The 23,769-nt window shown below is 38.0% G+C and overlaps 1 protein-coding gene across 2 annotated transcripts in view; it reads left to right on the forward strand.

The window, feature by feature from the left end:
* Positions 1–2,438: 2,438 nt before the first annotated feature.
* Positions 2,439–23,769, forward strand: part of FNBP1L (formin binding protein 1 like) — a 54,717-nt gene continuing 33,386 nt past the window's right edge. For both annotated transcript variants that reach the window (XM_059854265.1, XM_059854266.1), the window contains exon 1: positions 2,439–2,751. In XM_059854265.1, coding sequence (XP_059710248.1) covers positions 2,728–2,751 — 24 coding nt within the window. In that variant the 5' untranslated portion in view covers positions 2,439–2,727. The remainder of the gene's footprint in view (positions 2,752–23,769) is intronic.

The raw sequence follows: 23,769 nt of genomic DNA on the forward strand, positions 1-23,769 counted from the left end.
TTGGGAAGAAATAGGCTTTGCACTTGACTTTTTGGAATCTTCTTCGTCCTTTGAGGCAGTTTTTGTACTAATTCTCTACAAAATGAGAATCACAATGCCTGCAGAAACACTAGGTTGGGTCCCAGAAACAGTATATTTTTGTGTACAGTTTCTAATCAGCCTGACTTCCCAAGTCTAACTGTTAACCTCCAAAGATGAATAATTAGCCAGACTGCAGCAGTGCTCTGGCATAGTCTCCTATTCTAGTGCTAGCTTGTTCAAAGCCTGCTCAGGAATATCTTTTGACTGCTCCTCTTTATCGTGGACATGTGCTCTTAAAAGGCAGGTACAGCCCAGAGCTGCTGTGCTAACACCTGTCCTATTTTAGAGTATTTCAGAGCAGCCTCTCAATCAGTTCTGGAGGTTGTGAAGTTACTCAGAATCTCTGGAACATCCTGCAGCCCCCGATGCTTGCTTGACCTTTGGGTTTGTAAAGGTGTTTTTCAGGGAGAGCTGCCTGGAAAGAAGGAATCCTGTTTGTCCTGGGAAAACCTCTCATTGCTAAAATTAGGCTTTTTAAGCACTACTGAGTAGCTAAATATTGTATTAATGTACCCATAATACAGGCTGCAGTTTCTTTCTCCTAAAATGTCTATAAATCACCAGAAAACATTTGATTTTGTTACATTGCTCTAAACAGAAAACAAATTCTAACTTTATTTGCAGAAATAGGAGTAATTAGTTAATTCTTACTCCTATTTGCGGAAATAGGAGTAATTAGTTAATTCTTAAATTAGAGTTAAGTGAATGAAGTATCAATCATGTATCAGTCAACCAACCATAAATATAAATAAATATATTTATATAATGCTTTGAAACTCTATTGATGTATATTTAATACAATTAAAGGCCAGTACTTCAATTTGAGTGCCAATTAAGTGCCTGATTTCCAAAGCCTCTGATTCCATAGATTTAGAACTTAAGATCAATTTTCCAGTAGATTAATTTCCAATACTTTACTGGGGCTTCTAAAGTTGAAAATTTTAGCTCAGAAGTTGTTTTTCTAGGGTTCATGTTTAGTTGTCTAAACTTAAACAATTGCAAATCTGAATTTTTCTGAAATAATCAGGGGAGTGAAAAATCCTGCCAACAATTTTAAATTCACAGCAAGACTCTTCCCTCTAGTGTCTACTAAAGGTTCAGTGTACATTTGTTTCTCAAAGTGTCCCTTTAAAAAAAAATAAAGTGCCATACCAGGCATCCAAGACCAAAGCTTCCCAAATTGTTGTATGCATTTATGAGCCTTGGTTGGGACACAGTGCAGTATTGATTACAGTGAGATTAAAACATGTCCAAATGCCTCTTTCAAAAATTATTACATAATTCAAAAATTATAGGTATTTACAAGTGATACATTGAAAGCATATAAAATGTACAAATTCTTTTAATTTTTACTTCATCGTGTTTTGAACACGTGCTATTTCATTATATCATCTGATTATATTAAGAATTGTATAAAGATATGTGACAAGCGGGTAGCTCAGCAAAAGGCTGATTGATCTTTCTAGCATTTAATGGGCATTGCTTTATGCCAATTCTGAAAGCCGTGTAAGTTGAGTGAATTTGAACATATAAGTAAATGATGAAAATTATTAAAAAATGTTTCTGTTTCATTACCCGAATCCTCAATATATGTTCTGCTTGCTGAATATTTTCAGTAACTAGGTAATGTGCCAGACTTCAACTGTCTGTGCCCACATGTGGAATCTCATCTTCAGAATCTAAAATGTGGAGGGTTCATGAGCGAAAAATAGAACTAAACCAGAATTGTGATGCAAAGGCACATTACCTGAAAAGTGACTTGGGAATCAAAAAATTATTGGATTTAAGTAATTTTTGTTTCATGATATAGAAACTTAATTATTTTATTATTACAATGAGTTTTCATCCCACCTTATAAAAATTATTTCTAAGCAAAAAATGAGAGGAAAATTAAAAAATTCACGCCCTCTGAGTGGAATTTAATTCAGGTGGCTTTCAAAACATTTGCTTTCTACTAGTAGCTTTGTAATGCTTTGGTGGAAAAAATAATCTTTGACAAGGATTTAACACCTGTCTTTTTCTAGTTGCTGGGGAAACTCCCTATTACAGTCAATATGATTAATCCAAGTACTCTATCAAAAATGAGCTTTTTTTCCCCTCAGCTGCCTACCTCACCTTTCCTAACATCTCAATTTGTGATTTACATATAGAGCCGTGATGTAAACATTACAAAAATCGTTGTTTACGTCTGTGTGTCGGCGTGGTGCTCGGTGAGGAGGGGGCGAGCCGGGACCCGGCCGCTGCCGGCCGTGACTCAGCGCTTTGGGAGGCGGGGAGGCCTCGCAGCCGGCCGGGACACGAATCCCCGGGGCCTCGCCGTCTCCTCGTTAATGAGTAACAACGCGGGGCCGCTCCGGGCGCGACACCTCCGCGCCGCGGCCGCTCGGGGCTCCGGGGCAGCGCCGGCCGCTCCCGTCCCGGCCCCGCCGCTCCAGCCGGACCCGCCCCTCTCCCAGTCTCCTCCGCGGCTCCCCCTCCCGAGCCAGGCGGAGCTGGAGCTGGGAGCGACGTCGTTCTTCGCCGCCGCCGCCGCCTCTCCCCGGTGACCGAGGGCACCGGCGCTGCCTGAGGGGGCCCCGTTCTCCGGACGCCGCCCGACGCCTCATCCCCGCCTCTGCCGGAGCCGGCACTGCCCGCGGAGCAGCCATGAGCTGGGGCACGGAGCTGTGGGTGAGTCCCGGCTCGCCTCTCATTGTGTCTGAGATTCGCCGCCTTCCCTTGTCTGCTCGGGCGGCTGCCCCGGGGAGGCGCGGAGCGGCCGGAGCCGTGGCGCTGTGCTTTGTTCGGCGCAGGGGCGACGGGCAGGGGCTGGGGCGGGGCGGGGGTCCGGCGCTGGCGGAGGGCGGCGGCGCTGGGCCGGGGGCCGCGGCGGGGCGGGAGCGCCGCGTCCGGGGTGCGGTGCGCGCGCCCCGCCTGCGCGGCCATGGCGCTCCCCGGGGCGGCCCCTCGCCCTCCGCCCGCCCGGCGCGGTCACGGCGGGACGGGCGCTTTGTGTGCGGCCGGGGGAGCGCCGCGCTCGGGGCCCGCCGGCGCGGCCCTCACCGCGCTCCAGGCACGGCTCGGGGCGGGGTCCCGGCGGGGCTCGGGCAGCGGCCCGCACCGGGCAGCCTCGGGGCGGCGGCAGAACTGCTGCTCCCCCGAAAAGCGCCGGGCTGCTCAGAGCAGCAAAGCGTGTTAGCTGCCGGCCCTAACTAGACGCAGCTACTGTATAGCTTTGTCTCTAAAAGTACCGCAGAATATTGGCTATCAGTGCTTTGTGTTTGTTTTAAATACGAAGACTTGGCAGCAACGAGACGGGCAGTTTCTGTCTCGCGTTAGTCTTAGAGCTCCCCTCTTCCCTCCGAAGGCTCTTTGGCCGTGCCGAGGACGGCAGAGAGGGGCTTCTCCCGGGAGAGTGCCCGAGCGAGGCACGGCGATGTCTGCTCGCAGTGGCGGCGTGTTGTATCTCCTCTGCCAGGCTTCCTGCTGCTGGAGCTAACGCTGATCATGGGAATGCTTAGGCGTAAAAAAGAATAGTACCAAGGAGTGTTTAAAGTCCCCGCATTAAATGCTGCCTGCCCTGCATTTATTTGCTTTTAAAGACTGTCAAGCAGAGACTTCTGTGCTAAGAAAAAAAAAAAAAAAATTACAGAAAGCTAAACGTTGCAGCTTGAAGTCTGGTCCAGGAACTCTTAATCTGGACCTAGCATTACAGGGTGGTTTTTTTTTTTTTTTTTTTTTTTTTTTTTTTTTTTTTTTTTTTTTTTAGCGTTGAATTAAATACCTTTATCAGTGTTTAGTAGTGCAGGGCCATCAGTCTCTAGAGGAGCAAAGATCTGCTCCACACCGAGCCAAGTGGTTGCCCGAGGAGCCGGGGCAGCCGTGGCGCTGCGGGCGGAGTGGCTGGGTGGGGCGGGGGACTGGGAGTGCCCGCGGAGCTCCTGAAGCCACCTGAATTAAGTTGTCTCTGATTATGCAAAATGAAGATGTAATAGCATCACGTGTACTACGCGGAGAAGCCTGATTTAAAGGTATTCAGGGGTTACTTTAGTGTTTTGCATAGTACCTTGTACTTTACTAGGATTTGTAGGCACTATGAGAATTCAGGCAAAATACTCTTTTTAAGTACTGATGACGCTGCTGTAGCAGGCCTGAAATCTAAAACTGTTGAGACATTGGCAGTGAGGAGTAAGTAAAAGCTGTGATTTATATTGGCCACACAAGAGTGTGTGTGCAGCTCATGCCTGTATGAATTTCAGGTGGGGTGTGTGTGTGTCACTTGAGAGGAGTGGGGTTGGCATTTGGATGAGCACTGACTGTAAGCACTCAAATATGTATTGCTTTAGAAAACAGAGTTTTAGCGTACTTATATCTGCTTATTTTTGTAGCCTCTTAATTGTTTTTTTTTTGTTGTTGTTGTTCAGCTTGTAAATGACAGTTAAAGGTTATATACTCTTGTAAAAGACAGTTGAAGGTTTTATACTCTGTCTTGTGGTCAGTTTTGTATGAAACTTGTCCTGTGTTTAAGAAACATACTCAAAAAGATGGGTTTTGACATCAGACTTTCTTTTAATGATCGGGATTTAACTCACAGTGTTGTGAAACTAGCTGAATTTATTTTGACCAATTATATTTCTTTTAATTCCTAAGTCACTAATTCTTATGCATTAGTTAGAAGAAATAATGTCAGAATTTTAAGCTAAAAATTTTACTGCAGAACTTTTATTTTAGCAAAATTTAACATATTTTTTGCTTGATACCTGAAGATGACCTGCAACTCTACGCTGAGGTAACTTCCTCCATAAAATGATCTGTTTGTAACTATGTAAATAGACTTTGACAATGCAAGTTTTTGCATGACAGGGTACCTTTAAATTTTTTTTTTAAATTGAATTTAATCATACTTTAAAAAAATCTACTATGTTATGAGTCAAACCAGTTTCTTAGCTGGAAGAATAGTCAGTGCTTCACTTACTGAAAAAAGCATGAAACTTTAATTGTTGTAACAACTTGTGCTGGGCAAGTAAAGATTACTTTTTGGAGATCTGGTAGAAAATCAGATTCATTAAGAATTGTCTTAAATCTAGGTTAAAAACACAAGGAAAAACAGTATTGTGGTTCTTCAAAGACTGAGCTCTGAACAAGATAAAAATAAATTCTTAGACATATCTGTGTTGTGATGTAGCAATTCCTCCATCATTGCCTGTTATGAGCATCAAGTGGATCTTCAGAAGGCAGCCTGAGCTTCTCTGTGTTTGCTGATGGCAGCAGGGCACGAGGTGTAGAGTCCCCAGCTGCAGAGAAAAGAAAACCTGAGCAGTAGAGGTTTTCTGGGCACCTCATTGGGCCTAAAGCTCTCCTTCATTAGTGCTTTCAGCTCATAAAGGGTTTAAGTCTGGTATCTAGAAAATAATTTTTAAAAGCATTTACACTTGCATATGTATGCTTCACTAATTCATTGAAGCAAATTTGGTGATTCTGTATCAGGCTTTTTCAATATCTCCTCAACTCCGCTTTCTGAAGTTGTATCTCTTCATGCCTGTTTTTTGATATTTTGTGCTGATTCACAGTTCTGAGGATTTTTTTAAATTGTTCTGGAGTTTTATACTGTATGTTTTTTTGGATACAGTAAAAAACTGTACATTTTGGATACAGGAAAAAACTGAGCATAGATGGATATAGAAACAAATAAGGAACCAGAAGAAAACTTAGGGGATAAGGAAAGCAACTCATGTCTGGTATTTATGTGGTAGTTATTAAATATAGCAATTCTGTTATTGAAATGATACATGTGCTAATTAAATGATTACATCAGGGACAGGACAAAGGAAGGTTTTTCTTTGATTGGCCAGTATTTTCTAATTCTTTAAATTCGGTAGCTCTTTGTTTTTCAAGCAATTTTTTTTTTTCTTTTTGAGTACACCACCATTCTCTGAAATGAGTGTGCATTGTACCAAAGTGTATGTCTTGATTAGACTAAAGCATGTGGTGCTTTTCAGTGTGTCTTGGCCAAAAAGCATGCTTTTTGTTGTGTTTCTTTTGATAGCATTGTATGAAATAATGTAAATTAATAATAACAAAATAAATGTCCAATCATGTAAGCCATCCTGTGATTGGATCTGTTTCATTCCACAACATTTTCTGTGCTGTGGGAAATATGCTCTCCTTTTCTGCTTTCTTACTACAATAGAAAATTTTGATTATGCTTTGAAAGTAGTATTCAACAAATGATTTTATTCTCATTGGTGTGTGTATCTTTGTGGTCACTCTCTAGCATGTTCCTTATGGTATGACCACATGGGACCCAAGATACTTTGGTGAACTGCTTTCCATAATATTCTCTTAAGGGTTAGAACAGAGTAGAGAGCACTGGCAAGTCTTGTCTAATTCAGTTGAAATACATTTTAATGTTAGGTGCCAAATTTTCCTATCTCTGATATATAATTTCTTTGTAGATAACATTTGTAAAGCAGTAATCATCTGAAGAAAGGTGGCACGGAATGGCAAAGTAGCGTTGCTGCACTTCATTTGTAACAGAAAGTTGCTGCTGTTTATTTAGATACAGATACTTTTCTTGGAGTTTGTCTCTCTTTCTATCACACTGTGCTGCGATATCCAAAGCAAAAATAGATTGATGGGACTAAAATTGGAGTGGGGTTTAGTAACTTTAAATATTTGGAAATAAAAATGTTAGATTATGATATGTTTAAGAATCTTCTCAGCATGAGCATCTGTGCAGTGTGTATGTTTCTGTACATCTGGAGTTCTTTTTGTGGTGGGTGTGAAGTGTACAAATAGCATTAACATAGAATATTTAAAAAATACATCTGGTTATTGCCATCTTGGGTTATTGTGCTGTTAAATCAAATATGTAGTGCATGTGCATTGATTCTAAAGGCTTACTAAGCTTTGGAGACTGGAGTGTAGCTGATAATGAAGTTCTTGGTGTAATGAGAGGAGACAGTGTGATTGGCACTCTGAAGTGGCTTCTTTGGAAATGAATTAAAGAGTTTGTGCTGTCTCTTAAAAAAAACCAAAAAAAAATCAACAACCAGGAAGGATATTCTTTAACTTTGGATGCACGTTCTGTTGTTCCAACCCCTGTGAACTCCTTAATAGCAGTTGGCAGAAAAAGAGTTTGAATACCATGTCAGAACATTTTCAGTCTGTAGAACCAGTCTAGCCATCTGTTTCTCACCTCTTGATAAATATTTAAAACAGAAATTTTGCTGAGGGCTTTTTGTGCTGAGATTTCATGATTAAAAAGAAATGGCTACAGAAGATTTAATGATACTATTGTTGTGAGCTCCTTGGGGCCAGAAGCACACCATCTTTTATAATTAAGAAACCACTGGCACTGTAAAGTAGTATTTTAGAAATTAGTTATGTTGGACCAAAGAAAGATCAAAGTATATTTGGTGATGTGCTCTTTTTAATCTTTCCTTAAACAAAATTCATTCTTTGTATAAACCCAAGTTCTGTTATTAAAAATATTAAATAACTCGGTTGCATCAGTAGTTTCTCAAAAGCTGCTAAAATTTTTCTTGTGCTTTCAGTCCTGCTTTCAGACATTGTTTCCTTCTTGCTTTAAAATCTTAGTCTTTTTTTGTAGAAGATAAGTCATATGGTGATGTTGCCTAATCTTAAGTTGTCAAGTGTAATTATATATGAAAAACATCCACAGAATGTAAATATGAAAGAGTTAATGTCAAAAAGTAGCTATTATGTAGCATACTTCTGCTGTAGTAATATTTTGTATTTTTGTTTACTAGGTTAGATTTATTTTTAGCTAAATAGAAGTTTTTTTTTGAACCAAAAAAAATTTTTCTCTTGAAACTGAGAAACCTTTCTTGACTGTTAATGTGGATGTGGTTATGTAGTTAATAGCATTGTTAATACAGATAAAAAAACCACTGTAAATAATTCTGAATATCAAGCCATATCCCATATGGAAGTTCTTATGTGCTTTTGAATCTTAATGTTTTGTAAGCTTACTTTCCAATGTGCTAACAAATACTCTGTTAAAGACAATACTCTGTTTAACAGGGGGACGTTTGAGAGATGGAACGTGGATTTTTTTTTTTTCTTTTTTTGTCCCTAGATTTCTCCATCAGCTTAGCCCAAAGATTGCAAACAGCACTCTGTATAGATTGTCTCTTCAGTAGGTACTTTTGCTGCTGTGGTCTGCAAATGTGTGCGAGGAATGTGTCTTGTGGCTGAAGTATAAGATTACAGTGTTTTCCAGATGCATGGGATGGTTGCACATTTCCCCTGTCTTGGGTGACATGCTGGATAAAATGCCTGATCTCTGGGAGGTTCCAGTCTTTCACAAGCCGTGCTGTGTGGCTTACCTCAGCCTTGGGAAGACCTGAGGTTTCCAACTAGAAAGTTATGTAAGGATCAAATACTTGGTTATTGAAAGTGTAGCCACGTTTGGCTTTGGTGTGAAAACAATTCTACTGAGTTTTAGTTGGAAATGTTTGTCCATATTTTTCCAGCAATTGTCTGGTTCATAAACATCTGACCTTTTTACTGTTTTTTCCAGGAAGGGGTGTGTCATTGTCATGAGACTATCAGTTTGGATTTGATGTTGAACATAATTTAAGAATGCATACGTGTGTCTTTGACTGTCTGTTTAGAAAGGGTTTTTTTTTGAGTTTTGAAAACTTTATCATCTGATATCTATTAAAAAGGCATGTGTTTTTATTTATGGCCCCACTTGTTTACATACTTGGAAGTATATATGCTTTTCAGTGAAGCTTGTACAAACATATATGGGACTTTACTAATCTGGAAATTCTGAACACTGGAAAAATATTGTTGTCTTGTAAAAGATGTATGCAGTATCCTTGTTGGTAGTACAAAATCTGAGAGTTGCCTTTATCAAGATTTTAAAAGCTGCAGCTCTTATTTGATTTCCTGAGTGAGAATAGTAAAAAGGTTGTTGGAGATTGTAGGATCTTTATCTCAGCCAAGCTGAGGATTTCTTTAAAATGTGTATCTGTCAAAATAATGACCTCTGGAATGGCAAATCCCTCAGAATTTGTGGTGGAAAAAATCATGGGAAGATAAGTCTGTTGGCAATGTGCTCATGAGCTGAGGGTTGCCCCAGTAGGTATGATTGGTGCTTTCAGCTGGTGGCAGGTAAATGCTGGAAGACAAAAGGTTTGTAGTTATTGCTTGTGTAATCACTGATGCTGTAGACGTACTGAAATAAGTGTGATATCTAAAAGTTAGTGTTGTATTTAAATGAGTTCTTACACTGGACTGATCTGGGTGAGACCCTCATTTGTTAATATAGAATCTTTAAATACTTCAGTCCTCACATTTACAGAGCACTTTTTAGTGTTCTTGGTAAAGCTAGTAATTGAGCAACATAGGGTGTTTTATTTTTTTGTGGAGGGGAAGTTATTTAACACAATTCAGATTAAATTTTTATTGTTCATGCAACACGTGTGCATACTTTTTAAAGAACTTGAGTTCTTTTTGGTAAAGAATTCCCTGAAGTCCAGATATGTTCAGCTTTTTCCTTGTAATGGTGAACAAACTGTTCAGTGAAAGCTGAAATTCCAGTCAGATTGTTTCATTTTGCCCCTAGTGAGTTTACGTACCCCAGTCCCAGTGCTCTCTTGGCAGAAGGTTTAGAGGTTTGTCTTCAGATGTGTGTCAGTGCTTCAGCTGGATGGGAAAAGAAGGAAAAAAAGTATTATACTAATAAAAGCCTTCTGGTTTTCATTAAAATGCAGACCCTCTGCACTGACTTTGTTTATGGAATTATCTGCAATAAGTTTCTGCATTGCTGGGGTTTTTTTCAGCTGCAAATTCGAGTCTAAGAGGAGAGTGGAAGGAGTATTACATTTCATGCTAGGTGACTAGAACAGGAAAGGGCTGAATTGTAGGTGTATTGAATTTTCTGAAATTTTCTACTGTGTAGAAATTTGAAATAGTTACATCTAAGATTGATTAATACCTTTTCTTTGATTTTTTTTTAAATTTATTTTATTCAGAACTCTGCTTCTGCTTTGTCAGTGCAATGAACAGGGCATTAGACTGATTAAACTTTTTTCTGGCGTGGTGCTTTGTACATTTCCCTGTAGTTTTATTACTGTTTACATTTTTTGAAGGAGAAATGCAGTCTTAGTGTGAGCTAAAAAGCTAATATTGCAAGACCTGAATCTTTCTTGAGCTTTAATGTGGAACTCTTGTGTCATCTTGGGCAAATAAACTTTTTGTCCCTGTTAGTTGCTTTGTAAAATTGGATTATACTTAGTTTGTTTTAATCAATTAATGTTGTAGCAATATTTGTAGAATACTTTAGCATTCTTTATGTCTAAGGACACAGTAATACGGTGTTTTAAAATGTTGAAAGTAACCCGTTCACTTTGATCCTGGTTTAGGAGGAGGTAGAGTTAATTTACTACATAGTAGCTGGGATGGTTGCTGTGATTTGGATATTCACAAATGTTTGTTCCAAAGGCAGGTACTGTGTGAATCGCTTCTCCCTGGCTGGTACACAAGAAATAGTACAACATGCTTTTTTGTAGTTCCATATTAAGTAAAAGATACTTTTTCAGCATGGTACAATGAAATTACCTCCACTGGATTTGAGTTTGGAGTTATTTAAGTACTGAAGAACTTCTGAAATATGACAGCAATTGCAGTGGAGAGTTAGGCAGCCTTAACTTCTGGCATACTTGAGGTAACCAGATGTGAGGTGATGAAGATGAGTGTGCCTTTTGGCTCTCCATCTGCATTGTAAATCCTTTGTAAAGAGAACTTTTGATTGCTGGATTCTTTCTCATGATGGATGCCCAATTTGAGTGTGTGTGAAAACCTCACTTTGCATATTCTGATTGGTAGAGTAATTGGAGGGTGTTTTCTTTGAATATGGGTATGCTTCTTGTACACTTTGTCTTTACCCCAGATGCCTCATTTCTTTCAGAGGAGGTTAGTAATGTTTTACTTTTCTAATAATATCTTCAAGTAAGCATTTGGTCTAGGTGGCATGGGGTTTTTTTTGTGGCTGTGAGTGGGAAAATAATTGATGTGTGTGAACCCCAGACAACACCTGTGCTCCAATGCAGTTGGCTGTCTCTACAGCAGGGGAATACTCTATAAGAGGGAATTGTAGTATTTATAGTATCCAACACTTTTTAATCCTTATGATTAATGGATAAAGTGTTCTTCAGCTATCTGTTAGGGCATCTAATTGTCCTGCATTTCCGCCCCGTATTTATGTGATGCCAGTCACAGAGGAATATTTAGGGTATTTAACATTTGTAATCAATCATGGGAGTGTGTTTTATGTTTGTATTTACATCGGACCTAGTACTGTTAGTCACATATGTCCTTGTGCACATTCTACACAAACTCAGTATAGAGAGCATCCTCAGTCCAGTTCACTTTGAGTGTCAGCAGGGGCTGGGTCACGGAGTGGTGGTGCCAAACGAGAGTTGTGCAAACCCCAGTATTGTTCAGCTCAGTGGGCAGTGATCTCAGCTGCATCCCTGTGGCTGTTCCTTTGGGTGAGCCTTGCCAGCAAAGGGTAGCAGTGGGGCAGACCTTTGTGGTGTTTGCAGGGGATGAGCACCCAAACAACCTGAGAGAGTGCAGGAAATACTTGTTGAAAAGTGCAGGGAGTGTTGGTGTCTCAAGGGAAGCAAACAGTAATCCTTTGGTGTGATGAGGTAATGAGCAGGAATCAGCCGGCAGTGCCCTTGAAAGTGAGGTTAAGAAGCTAATGTTTGATGTGATAGAGATAATGCACCCAGATAGTGCTGGGTGAAAAACATGTGGGTGAAAGGATGATCTCTCAGTACCAGGGAACAGGATGTGGTGTGGTTGAGAAATGAGATGGGTAGAGAATGCCTAAAGATTGCAGATACTGGAATGGCTAGAAAGAGACTGATCAAAAAAAAAAAAAAAGGAGAAAATGGTAACAAGTTTTAGCATGGACATAGATTTGAGATTCAGGAAAGAAGTCAAATAATCAGGTGAAAGAAAGGTTAAACTTTGAGACTTTAATGTAAAAGGCATAAACCAGTAAAGATATGATGTGCATTATATGCTTTTAAATGAAATGTTTTATCTTAGTTGTTCCCTGAAAACAACTTCAAATTTGTGATTAGTAAATGGAAAACAGTTTGAAGGTCCACTAAGGATGACTGATAAAACAATTTTTGTTCTCTAAAGTCAAATGTGGGTTCCCTCATGCCCCTAATACCTACTTTATTTGGACCCTAATAATGCAGGTACTTATTTACATATTTAATTTTACCAATGCTTGTTCATTTTATGAGCAAAGATCTCACAGGACCAGTGAAACTTATTAATGTGTGTGAGACTAAATACTGTATTATCAGGAAATTTTCCAAGCCTTGTTTTGTTTTTGAGAAAGGGAATATTTGCCAACCAGTTCTAACCGTAGCTTGTAGTTGACACACAGTATTATTTAAATCAGCAACAATTATTGATGTTATTTTCTTTAATTTAATGGATCTTTTTCATGAGTTTGACTGCTATGAACTGTGAGTTAGAAGAACAAGGATATGTACTTAGATTTATGAATGGTGAAAATTTGATTTTCAGAGTATTTATAATTTATTTAATGAAAAGCTTTATCTCAGTAAATGTGTTTTTTATTATCTGGGAAATTGGCTAAACAACAGATGATGACATTCAGGATCTGTGCAATATGGTCAAGGTGTTACAAATTTGTTTGGAGGAGGGCAAGAAAAGGATGAACTTGTCTTGAAAAGTTCTCCAGCATGTTGTAATAAAATGGTAAAAACCAGACTGGAATATCTGGTTAGGTTTCGTGTCTAAGAAGATGGCATGTTTAAAGAGGAAAAATTAATTTCTTGAAAATAAATAGTAACTTATCAGGAAAATCCAAATGTCTGGGATTTTTCTACATTGCAGTAATGTGAGGGGAATGTAGACTGTACAGTTCCATGAAACTTAACTAGAAATGTCCCCATGTGAGGCAAGCTGAGCAGTTTTGTGAAGTATCCTGGCTCTGCATGATACTCAAATATTTACTCCTGCAGCAAGAGGTGTGGTGGTCTGATTAAGTGTTTAGGTTGAGATTGAGGGGACAGGGTTGTGGGTTATTTGTTTTGGTTTATCTTGATTGCTTCTTTGTTTTGTTAAAGCTGTGAGGTCTTTTGTGTTATTTCTGCTGATGTTTTGCAATCACAGAGACTAGATCTTTTAACTTACCTCCCCAAGTTTGAGACCCTGTTAATACTAAGACCTCTCTTTAATAACAAGGGTAACTTCTTTCCAAAACAGCTTCCTAAGAAACACGTTCACTTTGGTATTGGTGCTAGGGAGAATAATTACCATCCTTCCAGGAACAGTGTTGCAGTTCCTCCTGTGCTAGGCTAGCGCTTGAGAGATCCGGGTGGATTTCCCCAAGTTCCAGCTTTATGCTCTGTGTTCCTGAGAGAGAAGCAGTGAAGTAAGAGTAGCTGAGTGCAACAAGAAGTTTTTACTGGAAGAAACATCTACTCAGTGGATTGGAATTGGAGTTTTGTAAAACCGGGGATTGGCTCTGTATGTTAAACTGCAGGAGGTGCAAACAACCCGGGGTTAGGCAGTGTCCTACCTGCCCTTCCTGCTGGCGTGTATGTCTTAGCCCCCAGTGACTTCCAATTATTTTGGTTCTGCGGGGTTGTCCTTCAGTTTCACTGAAGTCTCAATAGTCCAACTGAAATAATTTTCTTAAAAGAGTTAAAATAGTCTTAAAGATGAGATGCCAGTGGCATTTATGTGTAGTGATTCTTAGTGAATGTTTTTCCATGTTCTGTCTGCTTTATATTTCAAGGCTGTAATTGTGGGCTGTGTAATGAATACATTTTAACATCATTTGTAGAAAATCCCTTGCAATTTTTGAGAAAACATGTAATTGTCTTAAGGTGGTTGTGCTGAATGGCCAGGATTCATGCTTTTTACACTAATGAGGTAACCATATCAGTGCTCCAAACTCAAATTTCAACCTTGAGTTGTATTTCTGAAAGGAGAGCTTCTACAGATCTTTATGCACACATTAGGTGGGAATACTGCTGTTAGTTTATATATATGGATACTGGGAAATGTGAATTTTAAGACCTTCTATGTAAATGTTTCTTATGATCTCGATAGACTATTATTAGTACTTTGTACTAAGTGTTTCAACTTCTAATCATGCAGGCATAATCAGACTGTAAGTCAAACCTGAAACTTGTGGCTTTCCTGACTGCTTTTCTTCATTATGTCATTGGAAAAGAGGTTTGGTTTTTTTGCTAACTTGTGTTCATTGTGGGAAGAGGATCATGCTCCTCTATCTCCCTAGTTAATCTAACAGTTGCTTGGATGTTCCCTGTTATCCTTTCAGGACTGTTACCACTGACTCTGTGGTGGTAAAAACCATAGCTTTTCATAAAATTGAAATAGCTTTTCGTAATGTTCTTCCTGTCCTTTCTTAATCAATGTAAAACAATGTTTCATGTGGTGCAGAGGGGTTTTTGTTTTTTAAGGAAGGTGGTGAATTTTAAAGCATTTCGTCAAGAGCGCTTTGCAGATTTTTCATTTATTTTCAGTTGATTTAAATTATCTCAAAGTGGCACAGTATGAAGCTTAACGTCATTGCAAGAAATACTTTTAAAAATATTACTGTATTTTGCAGAAAGCTGATAAGAGCACTTGAAAAATATAACTAAAAATCTATGCATTCCTGCTGTAGTCAAGGGGTTTGAGGCTTTGCTTGTAGTTGGACCCTTTACCTTTCGATAGTTTCTGCCACTAAAGCTAATCCATAGTAGGTTTATAGCAGGAAATGGCACCCTAACGTCTTGAATGGCTTTCTTTTTTTACCATCAGATTCTGTTTGTCTTTGTTCTGAAAACAGTTTCTTCTGATCTTAATTTGCTAGAAGTTCCTAACAATTTACTTGCTCCATTTTTAGTTTGTTTAGACTATCTTATGTAATTTTTATTCATCATCTTTCTTTCCTTTGGTGTTACCATTCATTCAGTTGCTTCAGCACTATTAGTTTCTGTATTCTGCTTAGGTTAACTTCTATTTTATGAGGAAAAGACATGAATAAAAGAGGAAGACAAGTTAACAATGAAGAAGTAGAAGTTACACAAAGTTATTTGTAAGGTCATTTTCTGGGGTACAGCATGCTTTCTGATGTGTGCACTTTTCTTCTGGGCTTTGTATGATGTGTTTTTATCATCTCTATAACATGGTATAGAACAGCTGCAGCACCTGTAGAGGTATTGCTGAAAGCTTTCATGTTAGTATTTCAGAAGGCTTTCATAATCAATATTTCCATATGAGGAAATTCCATTCAGTAGCTATCATTGCTTTAACTTTTTTGACTGGAAACAATGGTAAATATGTTTTAGAAAATCTCATAAACTGCACATTTAAGCATTATATTTTGACTTTAAGGGCAGTATATTAAAAGACATTTTAGTAAAGCTGTATTTAATACCAGATGACACAAAAGGTATTATTTCTTATCTAATTACAGTCATCTGGCTGGAAACTGTTTACTGTTTCAGGTGCAAGTAGTTCATTTGAATTACATTTGGTGTGCTGTTGCCCTACATTAATATTAGGAATCCTAAGTTACATCTTGGAAAAACACCTTTATTCAGTATTTTCTCCACAATTTTATGTGTCTGAATTCATGTCAGTATTTGCCTACTAGCTGTGCATTTATAGATGTCGTGGCTCAGTTTAACTGCTACTCAGTTTTCTGCTGTAGTTTCTGGGAATGTACTTGTTTCTGTTAGAGTTCTTTACCTATTACACCTGCTTATTGCAAAAACCTATTACTAGTTTATACATTAGAGGTGTAAAAATTAGAAGAATTGTTTCCAAGATACACAAATTCAGCAATCAGAGATGACTGTGCAGATGTTGGGATAAATGTATTGTGTAGACTCTCCAGTTCTTTGTTTAAGTGGGGGAAACTTTTTTGCAGCATGGGTGAAAAACATATTAATTTGCATTTTAGTTGATTGTTGAGTTTGGAATCCTTGATATGAAATGTTTGCAGTAATCTTGAGCAACAAAATTCTGTGTCAATCAGATACATGGCTTAGTTATAAGTATTATTGTTAAGATATTAGTACATGTTATTTCAGCATGATTTTAACATGGAAGTAAAACAAATGACACAGATGTTGGTGACCAACATTTAAGGTGAGTGCTGAGAACCACAAGAGTTTAGAGAACATTAAATTATTTCTGAATTATTCTTATGTTACTGTTGATTGTCTCTATGAAGTAAATAGTTGATGCATTTGTTTGTATGAATGATCTGGTTTGTGGAATGCTAGAAATTCAAGTTTTTATTTTGTGCTACTATATATTCTTAAAAGGCATGAAAGATTTTGATTGTTTGTATGTAACCAGAAAAAAAAGAAACTTTAATTTTATTATCAGGAGTGTACTCTAATTGCAACAGGTTGATAGCAAATGAGTTTTTCCAGCCTAATGGACTAATTCCAAATGTGTGCCAGCCTGATGGACTAATGCCACTAGTGCAGGGCGCATCTCATGTCAGTTGATTCATGCTTATATATATGAAATCTAGTTTGAAAACTGAATTTTTACCAATTACAGTAAAACCAGGTCCAGTAGAACTTTGGGAACTGAAAAATATATATATTAAGTATAAGCTTTCATTTTACAATTTAGGAAATGCCTAGAATTAACCTATGTCCCATGACATTACCATCAAGGGTATATTCATTTAAGTGATTTGGGCTCAAGTGTAATTCTCATTCAGAGGGGAAGGTCAAATTGCAAGCAGTGATCATTCTCTTCTGTATTTCTCTTCTTACAGAAGTCTTTCTAGACTGTACAAGGTTTTTTTCAATTCACAGAAGAATGAAGTTGCATCAGAGTTAAGAAACAGAAGAAATCTAGCATTCTGAAAAACTGCATTGAGATTGTAATTGCTAAAGTGCTGTTTCAGGGTACTGCTGAGAAGTTAGGATAATATATTCTCAACTTTTACCTTATCCAGTTTTGCTGCCTTTGTTTGAGTTTACTAATCTGCTTTGTAACTGGGTAGTGGATATACTTAATCTTGATGTAGAATACTTCATGTATTTCAGTTTATCAGTTAAGTATTTTGCTTATGCTTTTTTATGATATGAAAACAAATGTTGTTTTCACAATTAGCCTTGAGAGGTTTTTTTTAATGCAAATTGTGCATTCTGCTCCCATAAAAGAGTAATAATTTTGCATATTCTTATAAAGCATTTTGGGACATGTGGGAAATTAATCTTCCTTGTGACTGTTTTATGATATGGTATGTGATACCATAAGAAGAACACTCAAAATTTAATCAAATATATTTTGATAAGTGATCTTTTGAATGTTTTAAACATTTAGTATTTCTCTGAGGCTGATGGGGACAATAGTATCAAATAGTTTCCTTTCCAAATAATTCTCTTTGGAAAAAAAGTAGTTGACTGGTGAGTGTCTTTAATTTTCCATGTATGCTAAAGATGCACTGAATTCAGAATGCTGTTGCAAATTAATTAATTACATTTAATTTTAGTTTTGTAAATTTTCTTTCTAAAAAATATGCATGGTTTTACGCAGTGATATGTAATGACATCAAAACTAAAAAAAGAAATACCTGAGGAAAAGTCACTTGGTATAATTTTTTCTACCACAAAATCCTGGTGGCTTTTTGATTACAAGTTGGCAAGCTTTAATCACTGATTTTTAAATGTTTTTGCTAAGTTATTACATGTTAAGGCTCCCCAGATATGAAACATCAATTTTCAGTGGTTTTTTTAAATCAAACTATTAATGTTAAAAACAAAGTTGAAACTCCCATGTGCAATTAGATGGTTTCAGTTTTATATGCAATGTAATAAAAGATATAATCATTTTATGCAGTATGAAAGAGATGGGTTTGGATTTTCTCATTATGTCATGTTTTATTCAATATTTGAGGCTGTTTGTCAGAATTTCTGTAGTGTTTCTTTGACAGTTCCTAGACCATTGCTTATTTACAGAGATTTATCCTGATGTTGGCCTCTCCTCCCAGCTTTGTGTCACCAGCAGACATGCTGAGGAGTCATCTGCCCCTTCATGCAGCTCATTGATAAATAAATATAAATGAAAATACTGGGCCCAGTTCTGAACCTCGAGGTCCAGTCACAGATAAAGTACTGAGATTTGGTGCTTGTTCATCTATATTGTTCAGATCTCCACTGGATTTTAATGTGAATACTCTTCTATTTTGATCAGTTTAGTCAAGAAGGAAATAATTGCTTCTGCTGAAGTACCTTTTAATTTCTACTTTGACTATTCATTTGACTCTCAAAAAGCACTTGGCTCTCAAACGAGAAATTGGTATGGCCTGGTGTCACTATGGCCAGTGTGACCCTGTGGTTCATGTTTATTTCTGTCCTGAATGAGTGCTGAATTGCTTCAGAAGTATGGACACTGATTATGCTATAAATTTGCTGGCTTTCAGTATGGAGCTCCTGAAGTGGTGCAGAATGTATTTATGGACTCCACTGTCCTTTTAATATGCTGGATTACAGAAACAGTATGAAAAATGAGCTGTTAAAGAGTTAGGACTTGGTACATGTTTTGTAAAGAATAAGGAATCAGCTATGACAGTTCAAAAGTGTGGGTTTTCTTCTCAGAACACTGAAGTTTGTAATCAGCTTTTGTGTATGCCACTTCAGTGTTCAAATATGCTGTAATAGGGTTGTCTTACCTTTTTTAAATTGTAACTTTTCTAATGGAAGTGCACTTATGGTTGAATTACATCACTCTTCTTGTTTTCTTTGTAATTTAAGGAAAAATATCTTGTTAAACAAGGGGAACAGTATGTGTTTTTGTACTGTTTGATTTATCAGAGGAAGTACATTTCTACTAGAAATAAAGGTTTTATGAATAATGTTATTCCTACCGTACAGATTATGATTCCGAAGGCTGTGGTGAAATATAGGAGGACTTGACTTTGTATTTTGAGGCTCATATCTTAGAAGCTCTGAGAGAAACTGATACACAGCACAGTTGTGTTACATTTTAGTGTTATCTGAATCACAAAATCTTGAAAAATTCCACTGGTTTGAAGGTGCCAGTAATAACATCTGGTTTTAGTTTAAATTCTTTATTCAGTTATGTTAATGTTACTACGAATTTTGTCTCAAAAACAATGAGTATAGTAGATTCCATTGCAAATAAAGGATGTGGGGGGTGGTGGTGGTTTTAATTTTGTCTTGGGTTTTTGGATTTGGGTGTTGTTTTGTTGCTTCTGGGGTTTGTGTGTGTTTTTGGTTTGTTTTCTGTCAGGATATTTATCTGTGTTTGAAATAAGGTTCTAAAGAGTAGAGGAGGGCTCTAATTTACTGCCATGTTAATTTCTTCTTAAGTGTATGGATCTGGTTTTGTAATCAAGTTTGAAAAGTATTTACTGTTGTTAGCAAGATACTTGTGAAAGGAAAAAGATGTGGCCAGTATAGTCTTTCTCTTGAACACTGAAGTGTATTTACAGGTGACACTGGAAAGGGAAGTTCACTTTTCGGTAGGACTTGTTACAGAAAAATCTTCTTGTTCATTAGGTTGACAAAACAAACAGCATATGGCAAATCAGTCAACAGCCTTCCAGTTCTGTAACTATTTACGTAACTGGTCCCGTGATCTCTGGTTTTCTGAAGTACTGAACAGTGTCTGCTCCCTTTCAGTGGGGAGTGTGCTCAGAACAGTCCCTGGTGATTAACTCTGTTAGTATTTGCAGCCCTTCCTACGCCATAAAAAGCTAATGATTTAATTCAATAAAATTGAAGGGCTGATCAAAACTCCTATGTTTAGGAGAGTAAGAGTACCTATGTTTAGGTAGGTATCTTACTCTGAGTGGTTTAGAAGAGCAAATATTTGTTTACAAGCTATGAAGTTATAGTTTTGTCGTTTGGATATCTATAGCAGCAAATGTAAGGTTTATGCCTTTCTTAAGTGAGTGTGATGGGAGCTGGTAGTAACACTAAGAAATGCCTTCTCATATTCCAGCTGCATTCACTATAGCTTATGTATGTAGGAGGAAAGAGTAGTTGAGACAGTTTTGTCAGAGTGATGCTGAATGAGTTGTTTTATCTGGGTCTCTGTGCTTGGAGCTAAAAGATTCATGTTACAAGAAGAACCACTATATATTACACCTGTACCAAGTTGTTGTAGGTTTACTGGGTATTGAAATTACAACTATTGTGAGAAATTAACTTAAAGTTAAGAGCAGGATATATTTGTTATATTCTTGTGCTGTAAGTTTTATTTTATGAGTTCATTGTTCACTCCAGTTGCTGTGTAGAAATAGTGTTGTGAAATGTGTTTTTTAGGGAGCTGTTGACAAGAGTTTAAGATTCTAAATAATGTGCACCTTCATTAAATATATATGAGGAAAGTTATAAGGAATATACCATGTAGCTATACCTTGCTTTCTGTGTTAAAATGAAGTTCTACTGGTGATCCTCAGTGTCTGGATTCTGTATAGGTATTTTTACACTATATTTGCCCTAATTGTCAGAATCATAAACAGTATGATTCAACCCATAGGTTCTTTTCTTTCTCACTATTCTATTGAGACAAAGCCTGAAGATGCATCTTTTAAGTATGAAACACACTAAATTCACTTGTCTATGTGGGATTTCTCCATCATATTTGTTAAACAGTTTATAACTTTTAAGTCAGTTGAAAATGGTATCCACAGTCTACTTAATAGCTGAGCAGATAAATACAGGGAAGTGATATTTGGACTATAGGGAAGTTGCCATTCTCCCTTCTTTTTCACCTCCCCCATCTGGCAGAAAATACTTCCTTGTTTTAAATTTGTATCAGGCATCTTGGCTTTTTGATGAGTTCAGAGCTGTGACCCTTTTTATAGTTTTAAGCTGTAGCAAAGTCTATAGAATAGCCTCTAACTAATATGCAAACTAAGTTTTTTTGAATGGCACATTTGAATTCAGTAAAACTCACTAAAGAGTGCAGTGTAAGCTGGGTAGAGTGCAGTGTAAGCTGGGTCTCATAGTATTGCAGCTGGCCATGTTGTAATAGAGTTGGTACAGAGTTTTGGGTGCACATGGAGATCTTGTTTTCTGAATTTGTGATGTAGGGCATCTCGGTGTTCTGTAATATTCCCTGTGCAAACCTTCTATCTTTCCCCTATTACGTTGCTTTGTAACATGAAGACTACTCCCTTCTTGTCTGGAGTGCACTGTTCACTCCCTTAATGTATGGAGAGGGGAAAAACAGTGCAGACTCTGCTTGTTAGATGCTATGCCAGACTGGCCAGAGCAGGAATTTAACCCTTCACTGAAGAAGTTGTCAGGAGGTGAGATCCCTTTCTTGTTTGTACAAGTTTTGAAAAAAACAGATCCTCCAGAATGCAAAAACAGATTAAGTCACATGTGCAAGAACTGGGGAGTGTCACAGTTGCTGGCTCAGTCAGTCTCCCGTGGATGCATTTTTAATAATATTATGGAAGTATCTGTAGTTGGTGAAGAGGCATTTAAGTTTTGAAAGGTTTCAGTAGTTTCATCAAGGGTTCTTTAGTCATGCACTAAAACATTCACCTTGTACACAGAGTGTCAAGTCATGTAATAATATTTTGTAACTGAAGAACTAAATGATTGTTTACACAATTTTTCAAAAAGAAAAGTCTTGCATCAGTGTTTTCCAAGGCAGATAATTTGTTCTTGCAGACTTTCTGTAGGCTACCATTAATCATGCAGTAAATGTGGTGGTTTTGCACAGAGCTCCTGCTTCACATGAAGCCTCCCATGGCTGTTGGTCATACAGCAAATTCGGTATTCTGCTACTTCATTGATTTATAGCCTTACTGCTTTATAATCTGTTATTGTAGTGTTACTGGAAAGATGGGATTTTCTCCAGATATTTCGTATCATGAGCAACAGCATCTCTAAGCATTGTACAAACGGTAGTAGCATTTTTTTGCTGTGATGCATGATATCACACTTACTTCATTTGGGGTTAAACATAGTCTTCCTGTCTCCTATTTCAAGTGACATAGCTAGGACTGAAATGTACTTATGCTTCAGTCTGTTTATTAACAACCTTCAGCCATTCCCAGAAGAATCAGGAAGTGCCTCTTTTCTGGCTTGGCTATGGTGAAAATAAGATTTCTTTGTGTTTAAGGGAACGGACATAATTATATCCTTTGTATATACAAGGCAAGTGTAATACTGCCCCTGTGTTAAGATGGCAACTATTTTAATCCAATAATGCTTGAAAATACATGGTTTGTAGTCTGCTATTGTCTTGGATAGAGATGTTTGAAAATGGTCTATCTTAAGTTAGTGTGGGAATTAAGTGTAAAATAGAAGGTGTTTCAGAATTAAGCTTTGGTTGGAATGCAGATAAAACGCAAGTATTCTAACAGTCTCTATTCAGAACATAGGTGAAAAAAAATCTGGCTAAGTTTCTTTAAAAAAAAGATCTTCCCAGTTAAAAGTTGAATGAAATTAAGGGGATGATTGAAAGCTAGGTGAGTGCGTTCTGATCCAGTTTACAAAGTAGGATTTCCTGATCTATATTTTATGTATGCTTGTATTCTAGTGATGCTTACTTCATATGAGTGTGTGTGTGTGTTTGTATTTTTCTCAAGTGGTGGTGGTAAGGGGGTCCTTACTGAGTGCTTAGGACACTTACTTACCTCCTTTCTAGCTTGTAGGTAAAGATGTTACAGCAGATACCCACAGTGGAGAGTCTGTTCCTTGACAAGCACAATGTGAAGAGCCCATGATGGGTAGCAGAGAGGAAGGAGGCCTGGAAATGTGTTCTACCAACACAGTGTGTAGTAGCCAGAACTTCCTGGGGAGGAAGATGTGGTGTGTTTAGGGAATGGCCCTCCCTGCAGTGTGTGGCAGGCTGTGGGACTACAGAGCGTAGTCATCCGAGTGAAGAAGAGAGCACACCTGCAGGTACTGCACAGAAGTGACATTTTCCTTAGTTCAGTTTGCATCATGATGCAGTGAGGCACACCTACTGTTCTAGTTCTTATGAATGTGAACATCTGTTAAGAATCTGAAGAATTCTGGAGATTATTCATTAACAGGGCAAATAGGAGTGGTTGTTGAGATACCCTCTGTCGCAGCGTGTTCCTTTCCTCCCTTGTCTTAACGGTGCCGTTCCTTGTCTCAGTTGTCAACTTTTTCAGTGAGTTTGCTCTGCTGGTAGGAAACTTCCTGGTAAAGTCTAATGATTAGTCCAGCTCTGATCCATTCAGTGGCATAGGCGAAGTGGGGTGCACAGCTGTAATCTCTAATGTTTTTCAGCCGATCTGTTAATCTCTAGAAGCAGAACTTGATTCTTTTGTAATTATGGCTGCTCATTTCAAAAGCAGTCTAAAATGTTTCCACACATTTTCTGTCTGTGGCAGATTCCTGCTCTTTCCTGGAAACTAAATGTGTCACACCTGTGAGATTGTTTGGTCTGGAGACATCCCCTCTTGCCAGACCTGACTTTCATCTAGAGTTTCCAGAGCAGTTCCTTTGCGGCTGGTCTGGGGACATCTTTATGGAGAAAAACAGTCTTTGTCTTTCTCTTCCTCAATTGCAGCTCTCCTTTTTTAGCTTTGCTTTAGAAAGCTGACTTGCTGTATGCATTATCTTACAGCGTGGCTGCATCTCCAGTGGTTCAGTACTTTTTTGAGCTTTTTGCATACTT

This window comes from Haemorhous mexicanus, chromosome 9 (genome assembly GCF_027477595.1).
Source record: "Haemorhous mexicanus isolate bHaeMex1 chromosome 9, bHaeMex1.pri, whole genome shotgun sequence".
NCBI classification, from domain to species: domain Eukaryota; kingdom Metazoa; phylum Chordata; class Aves; order Passeriformes; family Fringillidae; genus Haemorhous; species Haemorhous mexicanus.